The sequence below is a fragment of the Dipodomys spectabilis genome, unplaced genomic scaffold, assembly GCF_019054845.1.
Source record: "Dipodomys spectabilis isolate Male_0828 unplaced genomic scaffold, ASM1905484v1 ptg000059l, whole genome shotgun sequence".
Lineage (NCBI taxonomy): Eukaryota > Metazoa > Chordata > Mammalia > Rodentia > Heteromyidae > Dipodomys > Dipodomys spectabilis.
The window spans coordinates 2,351,168-2,369,190 of record NW_024870736.1 but is presented as its reverse complement, the minus strand read 5'-3'; the positions used below and the strand labels follow the sequence as shown (position 1 = coordinate 2,369,190).

At 42.7% G+C, this 18,023-nt stretch overlaps 1 protein-coding gene across 1 annotated transcript; it reads left to right on the top strand.

Annotated features, from left to right (window-relative positions):
• The first annotated feature begins 301 nt into the window (after positions 1–301).
• Nqo2 (N-ribosyldihydronicotinamide:quinone reductase 2) lies at positions 302–17,172 on the top strand. The gene is made up of 7 exons (XM_042680360.1): positions 302–407; positions 4,127–4,226; positions 6,739–6,903; positions 12,331–12,461; positions 12,931–13,044; positions 13,616–13,717; positions 16,816–17,172. Exons 2-7 carry the CDS (start codon positions 4,220–4,222, stop codon positions 16,990–16,992), a joined length of 696 nt encoding a protein of 231 aa, XP_042536294.1. The 5' UTR covers positions 302–407; positions 4,127–4,219; the 3' UTR covers positions 16,993–17,172.
• Positions 17,173–18,023: the final 851 nt, after the last annotated feature.

The window sequence follows — 18,023 nt, the reverse complement described above, 5'->3', positions numbered from 1 at the left end:
TTTCTCTTCATTGCTTATGATGTTCTGATCCTGCATATATTAACCTAGAAACGTAGCAAGAATGTGGGCGGCCATCCTCACTTCTCAATCTTCCTTCCCGGTCACCATCCGTCCCGGGCCAACCCCGGTCCCGCCTTGGTGAACCCGGGTGAGGAAGTGAGGAGGCATCCCGGCTGCGGACGGGGCGGGGCGGGTCTCCAGGCCGGGCTGGGGCGGGGCTTGACTGGTGGGAGTGGCGATGGGCGTGGCAAGGGCGGCCGGGGTCCCATCCTGGGAGCGCAGCCGCAGAACCGCCCAGTGGAGGTCTGGGAGTACGCCACGGGCCGCGCGGGGTCGCGGACCGAGCTCCTCCTCCAAGCGCAGGTGCGCTAGGGTCCGGTGCCTCCGAGGGCCCGCTCTGTCGGAGGGTGAGTGTCCCGCCGGCTGGGCACCTGGGGGGTGGGAGGAATTGTAAAGCGGAAAAGATTGAGAAAGAAACTTGCCAGCCCGAGTGGACGGGTGTGCCGGGGGCTCCTCGTATCTCCGACCTTGGGCTGTTTAAAACAGACTCCCCGAGCGCTATCCCATGCTAGGCCCAGCCAGGGCTCATCATGAACGGTCTCATTGAATCTTCACCCAACCCTGTGAAGAAGGATCTGGTATTAACTGCATACTTACAGAGAAGAGCGCCAGATTACCTTTACCGCTATTTGGCTCTTCCTTCAAAGACTGGGGCAGTTGAAGGGGAGGGGGAAGGGAGGTGTCAGCTCGTTTAACTTAATTTATCTGAAAATGCAAGATCTGTAACCTTTAATCTCCGAAAAACTCAGCCAAATGGAAGGGAGATGAGCATATTTAAGTCATACAGGCTTCTAGTGGAGCTGTGTATAGTAGGGGGCGGGGGCGGGGGAAGAGCAAGAGGAGGGACCTAAGTGTCCAGAAGTAGGAAAATAGATACAAAAGGGCAGACAAACAATGGTGCAACTACACAACGAAAGTCTATAGACAGAAATGTTAGCAATTCCTGCCTGAGGCCTGACCTTGTGGAAAGAGGCATAGTGTGGCAGCATCATGAAGCAGAGGCAGATGCCAATGAAGATGAAATTGCACATATGTCTAAAATTCAGAGCACAGCTGATGCAGTATATTGTCTAATAGCCACACTTGGCCAGTTTTTTCCTATAGCTCTGGGTAGGTGCATGGGGAAACAAACAAACAAACAAAAAAACCTGTGGATGGAATGTACCTGAGGGTGAAGAGCCTGTCTTGGAGATATTCTATTATTTTGAACCAGTCCCTGACTTCTGGGGCTTCTGTGTCTTGTTATCTAGACTTGGGTAAGATGCAGAGTCACCAACTCTAATACTTCCAGTGGCCATCAAGTGTAACTGTGTAAACCGGACTAAGGGAGACAATAGTGAGGCCTGAGGTGCTGCAGAATTTCTCGCATGGCCTCAGTACATTCAAATGAAAGCATTTGATCCACACCAGCATATTTCTGGGCCCTCACTTTGGGAATCTCAGGATAAGTATTCCCTAGGTCTGCCGTGAGGATAAAGATAAATGGGTCCACATATTTCTGAGGCTTCCATTGCTATCTGTCAGGCTTAGTGTAATAGCTTCACCCTTACACTATGAAGTCTGCTTAATCTAACTCCACACCGTTCTCTGCACACATATCTCACCCCCAGCTCTTATTTTTCAGCCACACTCTCCCCATGTAGGCTTCCTTGCTGTTGTGCAAACTTCCAAGTCATTTCCCAACTCAGTCTTTACCTTTTTTTTGGGGGGGGGGGGGGCTCAGCCATGGGGCTTGAATGCTGTTCCTCAGCTCTTTGGCTCAAGGCTACCACTCTACCACTTAACACACTGCGTCACTTCAGGTTTTCTGAGTGGTTTATAGGAAATAAGAGTCTCACAGCCTTTCCTGCCCTAGCTGGCTTTGAACTGAGATCCTTAGATCTCAGCCTCCTGAGTAGCTAGGAGTGGCACCTGTAGGTGCCACTGGCACTTGACTTCAGTCCTTACTTTTCTTAAACTCAGAGATATATCCTCTCCCTTGGCTACTCCCCACATACTCCAAGGCTAACACTCTGCCACTTGGGCCATAGTTCTACTTCTGGCTTTTGGGAGATTAACTGAAGGTAAGAGTCTCATGGACTTTCCTACTCAGGCTGGCTTGGAACCACAATCCTCAGATTTCAGCCACCTGAGTTGCTACAGACATGCGCCACCGGTATCCAGCCTTACTTGCTTATCTCTCTGGACCTGTTTCCCCAGGTTTTTACATGGCTGGATCCATATCTCTATTCACTTTCCATGCTGATTCAGGGACCTCTTCTTGAGCCTCCTTTCTAAAATGATTCTGCTGTTTAGCTGCTAACATATCTTTTGTGATCATCATGTTTCACTGTCACCACTGTCATTAGTATTTATCACTCTCTGTTTTCTTTGCTGCCTGTTTATTATCTTTCTCTCTCCCAAAGAGTAGAAACCCCTCTTCAGTACAGTTTTTCTCATCTCTAAAGCCTGAGCACCTGGTGCACTACCCAGCCACAAGGAGCCTTCTACTTCCTGGCTATTGCTAATAATGCTTTTAGGGACATGGGCAGATGAGTGGTTCTTTCAGACCCTATTTTCAATTTGTTTGGGTGTATAACAAGAAATGGAATTATGAGATTCCATAATTACTTAGCTTTTAATTTTATTGTCCTTTTTTGGTGGTACTAGGGTTTGAACTCTGAGCCTCTTAAGCAAGAGAGAGGTGTGGCCCTATTTATCTTTAGAAAGGTTCTTGACCCTACTGCAGACTTAAAGAATACTCATCCCAATATTCCCAAAGTGAGGCCTGGAGGCATCTTGATAAGGATCACATGCTTTCATTTAAATTTTTAGGCCTTTTGTATACTCTTCGGTGCTCTACCTCTTGAGTCACACCTCTAGTCCTTTACAGTTTTTGGAGGAGCCTTGGGACTATGCTGTTTTCTGTAGTGATTACATCATTTTACACACCCCTCCCCAGAACAATGATAAGGGTTCCAGTCTCTCCTCTCCCACCAGCACTTACAATTTCCTGGCTAAGTGGTAGTAGCTACCACTGGAATAGCTTTGAAGTGCTAGCTTATTTGGTTTGGGTTTGAGTTTCCCAGATAATTGCTTTTATTAAGTATCTTTTCATGTGCTTCTTTGTCATTTGTGTATCTTCTTTGGAGAAAAATCTGTCCAGATTTTTGCCCATTTTGAGTTGACCTTGGTTTTTTATTACTGTTGAGCTTCATTACTTGAGCTCTACCCCTCCCCTAGCATTGGGAATGAGTTTGTTTGAGGTACCTTGTTTCCCAGAAAGAACTCCATTAATGGCAAAGGTATTTTATAGAGAACTAATATTTCCCCAAAATCCTTTGTAGGGAGGGAATGAACCCAGGGCCACATTGCAATGCTAAGCACATGCTATACCACTGAGTTCTCCCCCAGGCACATATACAGCCACTATAGCTAGACATCTTCCTTTGTCTACTGGGCCCATCCAGTGACTTTGTTGATGGGAAAGTTGAAGCAAAGAGAAGTGGAGGGACTTGCTGCAGGTTTCAACAGTGACAAAGAGTGCTGGAATCTGGACCAAGGCCTTCTGACATGGAAGTCTCCACTGGCCCAGGCTCCAAAGTCTTTTCAGACTTTGGCCAGAAACCAGATCTAAACTAACTCGCCCATTTGCACATAAAGCAAAAAGGCCTAGTGATCTCAATACCACTCCATGGCTTTCCCAGCAGTAATTAGGAAGTTCAGGTGCCCAGCAGTGTTTGGTGGCCTGTTAGCACCCCTCCCTTTCATCTCTTCAGTCTCATTTATTAGCTAAAGGGGAAGCCTGGGGGCAGCAGGAAGGCTGAGGAGGTACAACTCCTGCTCTTGTCTACTGCTCATTTCTCAAATGTGGCTGGCTTCACAGAAGGTTCTCCTAGAAAAAAAAAAGTCAAGTAATACTGATTTTAACATGGTACATGGTTGGTTCCCAAAGGCCCAAATCTCTAGAGGATACCTTGCACCCCTTGTGTAACTGTTTTGTTTGATATGTTTGCATGTTCTTTGAGAAGCAACAGCTGAGGCCTGTACTAGATATAACATCCTGACCTCTGTTTCTGTCCCCTAGGTTTCTTCTGTAGGTTGCTGTAGGAGGAGAGTGACTGTACCTGAAAGCCCAGCCACTACACCGAATCAGAGAGAGGCTCCATCTTTTTCCAACATGGCAGGTGATGACTCCAAATGGGGAAATCAGACTTTTAATCAAATTGAATCCATTCTTTGTTATTACAAAAATCCAAAAAAGGAGTGTATGAAACACATTTGATGAATGACATGGACCACTATATGGAATTATCTTTTGTTTTCCTTTGACCTCCTCCAGAATGTGCTAAGTTCCTTACAAGTGGAGCCTACCCCCACACTGTCTTTACCCTGCTGCCTGTCCCTGAATCATCCTTGAGATTTAGTGGCTCTTCCAAAAATAGCTGTTGAGATGGGAGTAGAGGTGCATGCGTGTAAGCCCAGCTACTCAAGAGGAGAGGTAGAAGGATTGAAAGTTGGAGGCCAACCCCAGGGAAAGTTATCAAGACTCATAAACAAAATAAAAGGCAAAAGGAGTGTGAGTGTGGCGCAAGGCCTACATGTGTGAGGCCTGAGTTTGGTCTCCAGCACCGGGGGAACAACAACAAGAACAAAACTGTTGAGCAGAAAATCCCATCCTTCCTTTCTTTTGGGTGCTAGGATGGAACCCAGGCCTCATAAGTATTCTTGCACTGAGCTACATGCACAGCTCCATCTTTGCTTTTGTGTCTGTATATCACAGGCATATACACATATATAGTTTTGCAAGCTATTTTCTGTTTTACTTGATAATGTAACATGGAAATACTTTCATTTTAGAATATATAGATTCTCCTTACATTATAAGTTATAGTGTAGATTTGGGTTTTATACCCTTGGCACCAGATAATCTTCTGTTGCAGGGGAGGAGGGGTTCATCTTGTGTCATATAGGGTGTTTAGCAGTTGGCAGTGTCCCTGACCTTTACCCACTAGATGCCAGTAGCAACACCATCACCAACCTCTGTGCCAATTGTGACCTCTAGACAAATGTCCCCTGGCTGTAACATAGCACTCAGTTGAGAAATATACATGTATGTATTTAATTTTTACCCATTCTCCTGTTAAGCCCCAAGATAGAACTCTTACAGGGATGGGCAATATCTAGAAAGGCTCTCGAAATCATCTGGTATATGACAGGGCAGATATGCTTCTTGTATGCTTCTGGTGAGTTATTCATGGATGTCTGCCTAGACTGATCAATTTGTGTGGCCCATGAATGAGGTTACAGATATTCAAATGGCCCTTGGCAGACCAAAAGGTCCTCTACTCCCACCTAACACTGGAGTCTGAGGAAGTAAAATAAAATTAAATAACTCAATCTTTACATTCAGCTGACTGCTCTGAAATTGTTTGCTGCCAGCTAACAAGTGCATTTTCTCCTCTAGACTGAAACATTTAAATTTAGAGTTTAACATTTCAGTCTTAGATATTATCAGTACAAATCACCAAACTTCTTACTTACAGAATTTAGTCCATGATTCCACAGGCTGTTCTGAATGAGGAAGACTGCATCAGAGGTCACTGGTGCTCATGATACTGCCAGTGCATCTCACAGGGACCAGTGGGTCAGATTCTTTTTTTCTGGGAGGGTCAGGTTTCCATGGACCTGGAGCAGTTGGAAATAGAATAGAATGTGTTAGAAGGATGCCTGCCAAGAGAGGGTTGGTGTAAAAGATTTAATTCTAGTAGTCTAAATTTTGTTGCTAGGGAACAGACTAAAACTTCTCATAGAGGCCATCCAAATTAAAATAGCAAACTGTGTGGGGAGTATGCTTGTTCTGGAGCTATACACAGGGCTGGGTACTGTACCTTAATTTTTTTGCTCAAGGCTGGTGTTGTATCACGTGAGGATAGCTGACTTCTGGATTTTGGTGGTTAATTGGAGTTAATCATGAACTTTCTTGTCCATGCTGACTCATATCTTGGCCTCCTGAGTAGCTAGGTGCCTAGCAGAACAGGCTTTTGAGGATATTATTGTGAAATTCTTTCCCTTTGAGGAAACATTATTTGGCCCTGTGTATTTATGTGTATAGGTTGAGCGTCATTAATCCCAAAAATAAAAAAAATTTATTTCAGCACATGACTCCAAAAACTATAAGAATCTAAGTTTGGATTCTGGAGTATTTCTGATTCAGATTAGGGATGATTTTCCCTCAAATCTATGCAAATATTCTAAAATCTGAAAGAAAAAAGCCTTAAGTCTAAAATTCTTCTTGTCCTAAGTATGAGCTATGATATCACTGGATGAAACAACATTCATTATTTTTAAACTATCCCTATTGAAAAGTTTGGCATTTCCTTAGCTTCCACTGTAATGATGAATCTAAAAATTTAATTTTATTTCAATCTCTAGTTTGGGGTTCTTTTTGGTGGCACTGAGGTTTGAACTCAGGGACTTGTACTTGCTAACACTCTACTATTTGAGTCATGCCTCCATTCTTTGTATGCATTAGTTTATTCTTCAGGTAGAATCTCATGCTTTTGCCCAGTGCTGGCTTCAGACTACAATCTTCTCATCTCTACCTTCTGAGAGGTTATGCCACCACACCTGTCCTACACTGATTTTTGACCAAAAGGACTGGCTCTTTAGTTGGAAACTTTTCTTCCCCTGATGTAGGTAAGAAGGTGCTCATCATCTATGCACACCAAGAACCCAGATCCTTCAATGGATCCCTGAAGAAAGTAGCCGTGGAAGAACTGAGCAAGCAGGGCTGCATGGTCACCGTGTCTGATTTGTATGCCATGAACTTTGAACCAAGAGCCACAAGGAAAGATATCACTGGTGAGTCATGGTATAAATGCTGCATTAAAATCCTCTTCTTTGTTTTATAATTTAATTTTTTTTGAATTCTAATTGTTGCTTATGGTATATGAGTCTCAGGCCAAGAGATCACTGTGCCAGATTCTTTCCCATACCTGCCTCTAGCCGCCCAATTTCTCTGTTCCTAAAGTTTCAGTTTTCTCCATTTCCTTTAGTGATATCTGGGCTATGATAGTGTTAGTCAGCTTTCTTAGCACTGTGACAAAACACCTGGCATAAGCAACTTTTAGAAAGGAAATATTTATTTGGGCTCATGGTTTCAGTCCATTATGGTGAGGAAGGCGTGATCGAGCAAAGTAGGTCATATCATGGCAGCAAGGACACAGAGAAAAGAGGGGCAGAGAGTGCAACCAGACACAACCCCCATGGATATATCCCCAGTGTCCTACTTCCTCCAGCCAAGCCCAAAGTTAAAGTTGTTAAAGTTGTCAGAACTTCCTGAAATAGCACCACTGGCTGGGGACCAAGCCTTCAATAGTAAGTCTGTAGGGGACATTACAAAATCCAACCATGACAAGGATATTTTCCATTTCCCTCTGCATTTTACAAAATCAGTACTATATTATATTGTTGCCTTTTGCACATTGCCTTTTCTATTTACAAAGCATTCTATTCTATGAAGTAGTCCTCTAATGAAGGGAATTTTAGGTTGTTTTGATCCTTTGCTATAAGCAATGCTATTATAAGTAATGCTGTAATGGAGTCGGCTGTGTTTGTTTTCTATGTACCCGAGTATCTGAAAGTGGAATTGATAGTCCAAGGGAATCACTTTTTTTTTTGTCAGTCATGGGGCTTGAACTCAGGGTCTAGGTGCTGTCCCTGAGTCTTTTGCCCAAGGATAACATTCTCACTTGAGCCATAGCTCTACACCCAGTATTCTAGTGGTTAATTGGAGGTAAGTCTCATGGACTTTCCTGCCTGGGCTGCCTTTGAGTCCTCAGATCTCAACCTCTGGAGTAGCTAGGATTACAGGCTTGAGCCACCAGTGCCCAGCTAGAAATCACATTTTTACTTCCCATAGATCCTGAACCAGTTGGCATTCACATCACCAATGTTTGCACATGTGCTCATTTCCTTTTTCACCAACTGTGTTACCAAGTTTTTGATAATTGCAAGTCAAGTGTGTGAAAAATTGCCTTCAGATATAGTTCTAATTTTGCCTTGCTTTCACTGTATCTTATTATTTTTGTACCAGTATTGGGGCTTAAACTTAGGACGTGGCCACGGTCCCTTAGCTCTTTCACTCATGGCTGAATATCCACCACTTGAATTACAGCTCCACTTCTAGCTTTGGAGATAAAAGGCGTCTGGACTTTCATGTTTGGACTAGCTTTGAATCATGATCCTCAGATCTCAGCCTCCTGAGTAGTTAGGATTATATGAGCATCCAGTGCTTGGCTAATATCTTAATACTTTATATTCCATTTATTTATATTAAGTATTTTCTACAACATTAATATTTTAGACAATATTAAATATCTTCTTTCTTGTGAATTATCTGTTCATATCCCTTGTATATTTTTTTCTTAGTTTGTATTTTTATTACTAATTTTAAAGAGCTCTTTATATGTTAAGTATTAGCCTATTATTTTGGAATATGAATTGCAAATAGCTTTTACCAAAGTTTAAATTTTATTTCAATTTTGTTTATCATGGTTTCTTTTTCCCTGAAGGATTTTACTTCCTTTTTGTTACTTCATTTTGTTACTTATTTGGGTTTTTAAAATTACTTTTTCCTTGCTTTGAAACCTAGATTTTATGTACTATGAACTCCTCTAAGATTATTTATAAAAAGTTTTGTAGTTTCTCATAGCATTTGACAAGTTCAGCACTTTAAATGTTTTATCTGTTGTGAATTTATTTTGGTGCATGATGTAAGCTGTGGGTCCAACTTTTTAAAATACATTTTTATTGTAAAAATACTGTACAGAGGGGTTACAGTTACATGAGCAAGGTAATGAGTACATTTCCTATCAAGCATTGTTACCTCCTCCTCTGTTTTTCCCCTACCATCCCTTCCCTCCCACCTCCACAACTATACTTCCCCCACCCCCCAAATTGTAAAGTTCTTTTTTGAACATAGTGTCTTATACATCTCATTGTTACAATGGGTCAACCTGTATCCCTATTTAAGCATTTTGTTTTTTCCCTTACTCTCCCCAAATTAGATGCAGGGCACCGACATGAAATACAGTGAAAATAGGTGTTATACCATTGGGGAGGAACATACAAAGAAACAAAAAAATCACATGGTACATTATAAATACGTTAGAAACAGTAGCAAGAAAGAAAAAACCACTTGTGTCCCTATCTTGGGGTTCATTTCATTTAACATCATCGTATCTGGTTATATGTGCATAGCTTTTGACTTTTTCTGCTTGTCCTAGACATATACTAGTTATTGCAAATAAGGAAAACCATGGGACCTATGTTTCTTTGGGCCTGGCTTACTTCACTTAATGTAATTTTTTCCAAGTTTTTCCATTTTCTAACAAATGGGGTGATCATTCTTTTTGATGGAGGCATAGAATTCCATTATATAGATAGATAGATAGATAGATAGATAGATAGATAGATAGATAGATAGATAGATAGATATCACATTTTCTTGATCCAGTCATCTACTGAGGGGGCATGTGGGTTGGTTCCATATCGTAGCTTTGGTAAATAATGCTGCCATACGCATAGTTGTGCTGGTAGCTTTAATATGGTCTTGTTTGTGATCATTTGGGTAAATGCTCAAAAGTGGGATTGCTGTGTCATAGGGGAGCTCTATGTGGCACCTTTTGAGGAACTTCCATACTACTTTCCAAAGTGGTTGACCAAGTTTACACTCCCACCAACAATGTAGTAGAGTTCCCTTCTGGCCACATCCCCTCCAGCATCTGTTGTTATTAGAGTTCTTGATTAGGAAGTGGCGCTGTAGCTCAAGTGGTAGAGCGCTCGCCTTGAGCTGAAGAGCTGAGGGACAGCGCCCAGGCCCAGAGTTCAAGCCCCACAACCGACAAAAAAAAAAAAAAAAAGATACAGAGTTCTTGATTATAGCCATTCTAACTGGGTGAGGTGGAATTTCAATGTTGTTTTGATTTGCATTTCTTTTATGGCTAGAGAGATTGAGCATATCTTCATATGTCTATTGGCCATTCTTATTTCCTCTTCAAAGAAGTTTCTCTTAAGTCTTTAGCCCACTTATTTGTGGGGCAGTTGTTTCTTTGAGGATTTGTTGATGGGGGATGTAATTTTTTAAGTTCCAAGTATATTTTAGATATGAGACCCTTATCTGTTGTATGGCTAGGGAAGATCTTCTCCCAATCCGTGGTCTTTCTATTGATGTTGCTAGCTATGTCCTTTGCCATGCAGAAGCTCTGTAGCTTCATGCAATCCCATTTGTCCAACCTTTCTTTGATTTGTGTGTTTCTGAGTCTCTATTAAGAAAATTTCTGCTTGTGCCAAGGAGACCTAGGTTTTCTCCTATTCCTTCCTGTAGTTTTCAGGGTGTCTGCTTTGACTCCGAGGTCTTTGATCCATTTGGGCAACTTTTTCCACATACTTTCCTAGTTGTCCCATTACCTACAGTTGTATGTTCGAGCTGTTTGTCCCTGTCCAGAATGCCAACTTCATGGTGATCTAAATCACTACTGAGTCTATTGAGCCTGAGTCTACTCTTCCTTTTCCTAATCTGGCTGTTTCCCTTATATATGTTTTAATTATCTTTAGTAAAAATAGAATTAAATATTAGATAGCACTCGATCACTCTTGTTTCTCTTATTTTCTAGCTTTTTTAAAATTTTACTTCCCCATAAAATCTTTTGAATCAGCTTTCCAGATTAAACAAGAAGCAAGCCTGATGTTATTTTAGTTGAGGTCCTATTGATTTTTTTGTGTACTTTGGAAGACTACTTTTGACCATGGTGGTTCTTTCTCTCCAAGAGGATGGTCTGGCATTTCACTTGCTCCTGTCTTCTACAATCCTCAGGTTTATTTAAGTGTTCCCTTTATTTATGTCAGATGCTTCTGTGAAGTGGGTGACTCTGTGTATGTGGTCCATCTGTCTAGTCACCACTAGTTTTCTTACTGTTTGCAGTACTGCACTCTGGGACTTTCCAAACCTGCAGACAAGTCATCTGCAAATAACAATTTTACCTTCTTTTCTCTAAGATTTAACCCCTTCTACTTTCTTTCTGTTTATAGTGATGGTAACTAGATCTCCACAACAGTCTTTAATGCTCATTCTTTTCTTTTTTGCCTTCCTCCTCCTTCTCCTCCTCTACCTCCTCCTCTTTTTCCTCTTCCACTTCTTCCTCTTCCTCTTCCACTTCTTCCTCTTCCTCTTCTTTTCCCTCTTCCTCTTTTTCCTCTACTTCCTCTTCCTCTTCTTCTTCCTCCTCCTTCTTCTCTTTCTCTTCCTTCTTCTCCTCCTTCTTCCCCTTCTTCTTCTCCTTTTGTTGGGAGACCAGGACACAAAGTTGGTACCTGATGCTTTGTTCATTGGCTGGTGCTCTACCAACTGAGCCATGTCTCCAACCCCTGCCTTCCTGATTTTTAAATAAACCAACTTGCATTGGGGATGTAATTTTCTACATCCTACATAGTAAGGCACTTGCTCAGTATGCTCTAAGACCTATCACTAATTTTCCTTAGTAAATAACAGTTCAAAGACTAGAAAAACAGAGAACAATGTGATAAGGAGAAACAAAGGTTTTAAGTGAATTCATGAATACAAATTAAAGGCAAAATTATTTTAAAATTTTAGTAGGTTTAGGCTGTTATATAATATGAGTCACCTTCCTGAGGCACATGGCTTCTTGTAGCAGTAGTTTCCCTCTTAGGGTCCCTGTAAAGTATAATCAAATACACGTAGATTAAAAGACACAAAAAAACACTTGGATATTTTCTTCTGAATGTACTGAAGGTACTGCTACCCCATTTTCACTGAAGCCCTTTTCAAAGTGGCCTTGAGTTTGCACACACCTTTCTTCATTGGGCGCTATACAGTAGACCACACCTGGTCCCCAGACCTGCCCACCTCTGTCACTTTAGACCCACCATAGCATTGAGTGAGTCCTCTAGCTTCTCATAGGTCTGTTTCCTCTCTGATAGACTGGGAATTATGGTTATGTCATAGGTCACCATAAAGACAGGAGGGGTGATGATGTGTGGAACATAGCAGCTGGCAGGCAGGAAGCACTCCATCATTTACTCTCCTGGGCTTTTTTCTCTTCTTTGCCTGGCCCCAGGACTGGACTCTTGGTCAGGTTGCAGCAGATGTCTTTGACTTACTGTGAAGATTCCTGGAACCCTCAGCCAGTGGCTAGGGGTGGGGGGATGGTCGGGATGGGCTGTGGATACTCACCTGCTAGTGAACCATCTGGCCTCTTCCTCTACCAGGTACCCTCTCTAATCCTGAGCTCTTCAATTATGGGGCAGAAGCTTATGAAGCCTTCAAAAAGAGGTCTCTGGCCAGCGACATCGTAGAGGAGCAGAAAAAGGTGCAAGAAGCTGATCTAGTGATATTTCAGGTCTGTTCCCCTCTAATACATCAGGTTCACCTTACAAACTCTATATATTGTACTCTCCACTCCTAGAAATGGTATCAATGTGTTTTTTTCTTCTTTTTGGTATATGTGAATACTTATTTGCAACAACACCAGTTAGAACACTTACCTTGTAGCCATTATTCCACAAAACCCCTAGGAATGAAGGATTTTCCACACACTTCTTGACTGGCTGTTATCATAAGGACTACTGTCCCCAAACCACTGTCCACTTTTCACCTCCTTCCTGCTTGTCTGGGGACCAGCATCAGGGGTTCTCAGTGGGGGAACAGCAACCAGACTCCTGTCAGCTCCTCTCCATGTCACCACACTATGCCCCACCTACTCTGTGGCCACTTCAGAGGACAATGGGATCATTCTGACTCACAAAATATTAAAACATAAAGCCCGAGACAAACCACATTTCTTTGTACTTGGTGTACCCACTGTACAGTTCCCGCTGTACTGGTTCAGTGTGCCTGCTATACTGAAGGGCTGGATGGACAGGGTGCTGTGCCAGGGATTTGCCTTCGACATCCCAGGATTCTATGATTCCGGTTTCCTCAAGGTATGTGCTCCGGGAATAAGGACTGCTAGAGACTGAGTGGTGACTAGGTGTGCAGTATTCTCTGCTGTTTACAGATGAGAAAAAGCATTGTTCCTGAACTCTTGGAACTTTTTGTCTCATGGACTCAAATGCATCCATCCTAATCACACACATAGCAAAGGAGGGATGGAGCTGGGTGTTGTGGGGAGGTGATGCTGATATAGACCACATGGTGTCAACCCTGACCCCATAGAAGCCTTGTCTTGCATGAGTTTACCTGTCTGAGCTCTGCATAACTGTGTGGTGAATCAACAAGACAACAAAGCACCTAGGTTGCCAGGGAGGAATGTACAGGACCTGGTAGTGAGTGCACTTACTAAAAGAAATTTCCATTAAGATAAAGAGTTGGTCCATGCCTTCCTCCTGGTGGAATACAGTCATCACCTGTGGGGCGTAGGAGGGTTATATCTTTACACTCTGGAAGAGGCTGATCTTCAGTTCCTCCTGGCCGTAAGAAACCTTTGTGCTTGTGTCCTAGCAGCACTGATGGTCTCTGGCATCCATACAAACACATTTGATCTCTCCTCTGCAGGATAAACTAGCCCTCCTTTCCTTAACTACCGGAAGTACAGCCGAGATGTACACAAAAGCTGGGGTCAGTGGAGATTTTCGGTACTTCCTGTGGCCACTCCAGGTAAACAGACCATGAGCTACTGCAACCCCTCCCCTCCCCAACTTCCCACATAAAGTGAGATGTGATATAAACCTACCCCCTACACCATTCTGACTCCATCTGCATCAGGGAATGTTGATACTTCCTCTCTTGATTTTTTTCCCTTGACAGTACTACAAAGGCTAGCTAATGAGAAAACACATAATTGTAGCCTTTGGTAGTATTTGGCCCAGATCTAAGCCAAATCTGGCTGGCCTTCTGCCTGCTTTGTGGGAAGGGAAATGGCTCTGCAGTGGTTCTATATGGTGTGTGTGTGAGTGAGGGTGAGGCCTAGTAGTGAAAGTGCAGAGCTGTGCACGCACATGCAGTGCTTGGTGAAGCCTGGACAAGAGGCACCAGGGCCCTATATTCTGAATGGCTTCATGCGGGCTTTGTGCCTCGTACCCAGGATTCTAAGCTTCTCTCTTACCATGTCTGCCATAGGCCCTCCCACTTCTTATCTCCCTGGTTGTCAGTGTGAACATGCAGAAGGGCTGAGGAATGACTATCTGCCTGAGGAAGGCAGTAGGTAGAGGGAGTTCATGCTGGCTGGGGCAGAGCTGGAGGCAAGGTTGTGGGAAGCAGGGTCCAGGGCATGGACTTCAAGGAGAACCAGAAACTTCAATGGGGCATCAAAAAGCTGCTCTTCTTGGAAGTTATAAGATGTGTCTGGAAGAGAATACATATTTAAGAGTTTATAGCTTCCCTCAAAAAAGTGTAGACATTGTAGGGGTCAGTGTGCCTCAGTGGAAAGTTTGTGCTGAATTCCATCCCACCACACACACTAGGAATTGCCCCTTTCTTTGCATTCTAGGTTACATACCCAGCCCATGTTTCTATGGGGGTCAAATTAGCTATACTGTCTTCAAAACTTGAAGGTCTCCCTTCTCCTTCCCTTCCCTTCCTTTTCCTTCCCTTCCCTTCTCTCCCCTCCTCCCCTCCTTCTTCCCTCCTCTCTCCTCTCCTTCCCTCCAGGTTTTTATTCTCCCTTTTTTCCTTTTGTTGGTACATGGGCTTGAACTTAGAGTCTGGGCACTGTTTCTTAGCTTTTTCACTCAAGGTGGCACTCTACAATTTGAGCCACAACTCTACTTCCAGCCATTTGGTGGTTAACTGGAGATAAAAGTGTCACACACTTTTCTGCCCAAGCTGGATCTGATCCCTGATCCTCAAATCTCAACCTCTTGAGTTACTAGGATTACAGGTTTAAGTCACTAGTGCTTGGTGATAATTTTCTTTATACAGATAATACACATGTATTTTTCAGTTCATACCTTGTCTTTGTTGTTTTCAAGGAAATCTTATCATTTTCAATGTCTTCTAAAAATTCTTTTTCATTTCTGAAGGCTTTTGGTTTCTGAATTAATATTCTTTTCACGCAGACTGTTTACTGATTTCTTCTACCAAATATAATTGGCTTTTTAAAGCTAATTTCCAGTACTACAACTGTATCATACAAGGAAAAAGCAATGTAAAAATAGCATGTAGTCTTCTGCCTAATGGAGTAGGCCAGGATATGGTAATGCAGAAGAACAAGTGTAGTATTTCTGGGGAAAAATGGTCCCTTTTGAACTCTGATTCCAATTACTGATGCTTTGTTGAAGGAAATAATTATAAGCTGTGAGCTTTCTTCTCTACAGGCCAACTCTTTTATGTGACATTAGCCAAGCCTACATTCCTGCTTGCCTTTAATTTTTTTTACCGTTTAGCCAGGTGCTGGTGGCTCACACCCATAATCCTAAGTACTCAGGAGACTGAGACTGAGGGTCATGATTCAACCCAAAAGAGCCAGAAGTAGAGCTGTGTCTCAGTTGGTAGAATGCTAACCTTGAGCAAAAAAGCTCAGGGACAGCACCCAGGTCCTGAGTTCAAGTCTCAGGACTGGTACAAAAAAGAAAAGAAAATTACCTTTTAGTTTGCAAAAATATGTATTAAAAGCCAGGTATCAGTGGTTCATACCTATAATCCTATCTACTCAGGAGGCTGAGATCTGAGAATTGTGGCTTAAAGCCAGCCCAGGAAGGAAAGTCCATGAGACTCTTACCTCCAATTAAACACCAAAAAGCTAGAAATGGAGCTGTAGAAGCAGTAGAACACTAGATTTGATCAAAAAGCTCAGGGGCAACACCCAGGCCCTAAGTTTAAGCCCCAGGACTGGCCAAAAAGAAAAGAAAGATACACACACATACACACACACACACACACACACACACACACACACACACACACACACACACACACACACGAAGGCAAAGGGAGAAAATATGAAAACTAAAGATAAAATTAGTTGCCTTAGTCCCTTCCACAGAAATAATTACTCGGGGGGGGGGGGGGGTGGAGGGGGTTTGGTCCTGGGGCTTGAACTCAGGGCCTGGGTACTGTTCCTGAACTTTGTTTTTCTCAGGCTAGCTAGCACTCTACCACTTCAGCCACAGCTCCACTTTCAGCCTTTTTGTTGTTGTTGTTTAATTGGAAATAAGAGTCTGACATCCTTTCCTGGGATGTCATTGAACTGCAGTCCTCTGATCTCAGCTTCCTGAGTAGCTAGGATTATAAACAAGAACCACCAGCACCCAGCTGAAATGATCACTTTTAAATAGTTTATTTTCTTATGGCTCATATAGTATTATATACATAATGTCCATTCTCTTTATTCTTTTATATAAATAATATATCACAGATACTTGCTTCTGTTTTTTTTCATGTAGAAAATATCAACAGCCTTCCACAGTATCATATAACTAGAATAACCTCATCCTAGAATGGTCCACAGTATGAATGTGTCATTATTTTCTGATCAGTCAACACTGTAATGTTGAAAAAGAACTGTAATGTTGAGTGTTGGAATCAGTAGCAAGATAACAGATAAATCTCATCAGTACATTCCAGCATACCCAGGTTCTTCCCCTGGATAATGAAGCCCTGATCTTATAGTTACAGGGAAATTTTCAGTTACCTCGTAGCAGGAAAGTTTGTTTATAATTTTTGAAGGTTTGCTCCATACCCATTCTCCCTTTTGATCATTTAATTGAATAGCCAATAAAAGGTATGGTTTCTGATCAATTCTATCTTTTCTTTAGCATGGCACACTCCATTTCTGTGGATTTAAAGTCCTTGCCCCTCAGATCAGTTTTGCTCCTGAGTTTTCATCAGAAGAAGAAAGAAAATCGATGGTGGCATCATGGGCCCAGCGGCTGAAGGGCATCTGGAAGGAAGAACCCATCCATTGTACTCCCCCTTGGTACTTCGGGGACTAACACTTTGTACCTGTGCACGTTGTGTAAATGGCACTCCAAGAGACTCAGTTGTTTAAGGAGAACATGGTGCCATATCCAGAAGAGCAAACTGAATAGAGTTAATGATACCCAGGAATGAGTGTCTTAACAGTTTTATTCAGTCAGATCAAATATCTCAATAATGTTATGTGATTTTTCAGAGCTAGTTTCTTCTTAATTCCAAGACCACTTTTTGTTTTCTCTGATTATCTAATGGAGTCATTTTAAAGCTGCTCTTCAAAGCAGTCTTCCAATTTTCCTTCCAAGACATCTTTATGCTTTTGTCACGTCCCTTCTTGAGCCTCTTTCCTGTGGTCACCTTCTAGCATCTGAAACATTTTCTTCAAAACCTCCCATCTTCTGCTTTTTCGAGTGTCTTTTTCTTTCTTTCTTTCTTCCTTTTTTTTTTTTTTTTGTCAGTCATGGCGCCTGAACTCTGGGTCTGGGCACTATCCCTCAACTCTTCAGCTCAAGGCTAGCACTGTACCACTTGAGCCACAGCACCACTTCCAGCTTTTTCTGCTTATGAGGTGCTAAGGAATTGAACCCAGGGCCTCATGCATGCAAGGCAAGCACTCTACCACTGCCATCTTCCCAGCCCCCAAGTGTCTTTTTCATGTACCTGTTCTTTTTTTTTGGGGGGGGGGTCTGGTTGTGGGGCCTGAACTCTGGGCCTGGGTGCTGTCCCTCAGCTCTTCAGCTCAAGGCTAGTGCTCTACCATTTGAGCCACAGCGCCACTTCTGGCTTTCTTCTTTTTGCTTATGTGGTGCTGAGGAATCGAACCCAGGGCCTCATGCATGCAAGGCAAGCGCTCTACACTGAGCCATCTTCCCAGCCCCAGATGTACCTGTTCTTTAGGTGGTATTGTAGTTGTGGCTTCTTGAGTATCCATCCAAGATGTACTAGAATGGTCCAAAGAATGCCATTTCTTAGTAAGGACTACTTTTTGTGAAGACAAGATAAAACTAGAGCACTGAATATCTATTGGCCCCAGGGGTATTAGAGAAACCCT

What these genes read in the sequence shown, in the direction of transcription:
- Nqo2 (XM_042680360.1), top strand. An exon ending in CACAAGGAAAGATATCACTG is followed by an intron (nt 6,904 to 12,330) that starts GTGAGTCATGGT and finishes TTCCTCTACCAG; the next exon opens with GTACCCTCTCTAATCCTGAG. An exon ending in ATGATTCCGGTTTCCTCAAG is followed by an intron (nt 13,045 to 13,615) that starts GTATGTGCTCCG and finishes TCTCCTCTGCAG; the next exon opens with GATAAACTAGCCCTCCTTTC.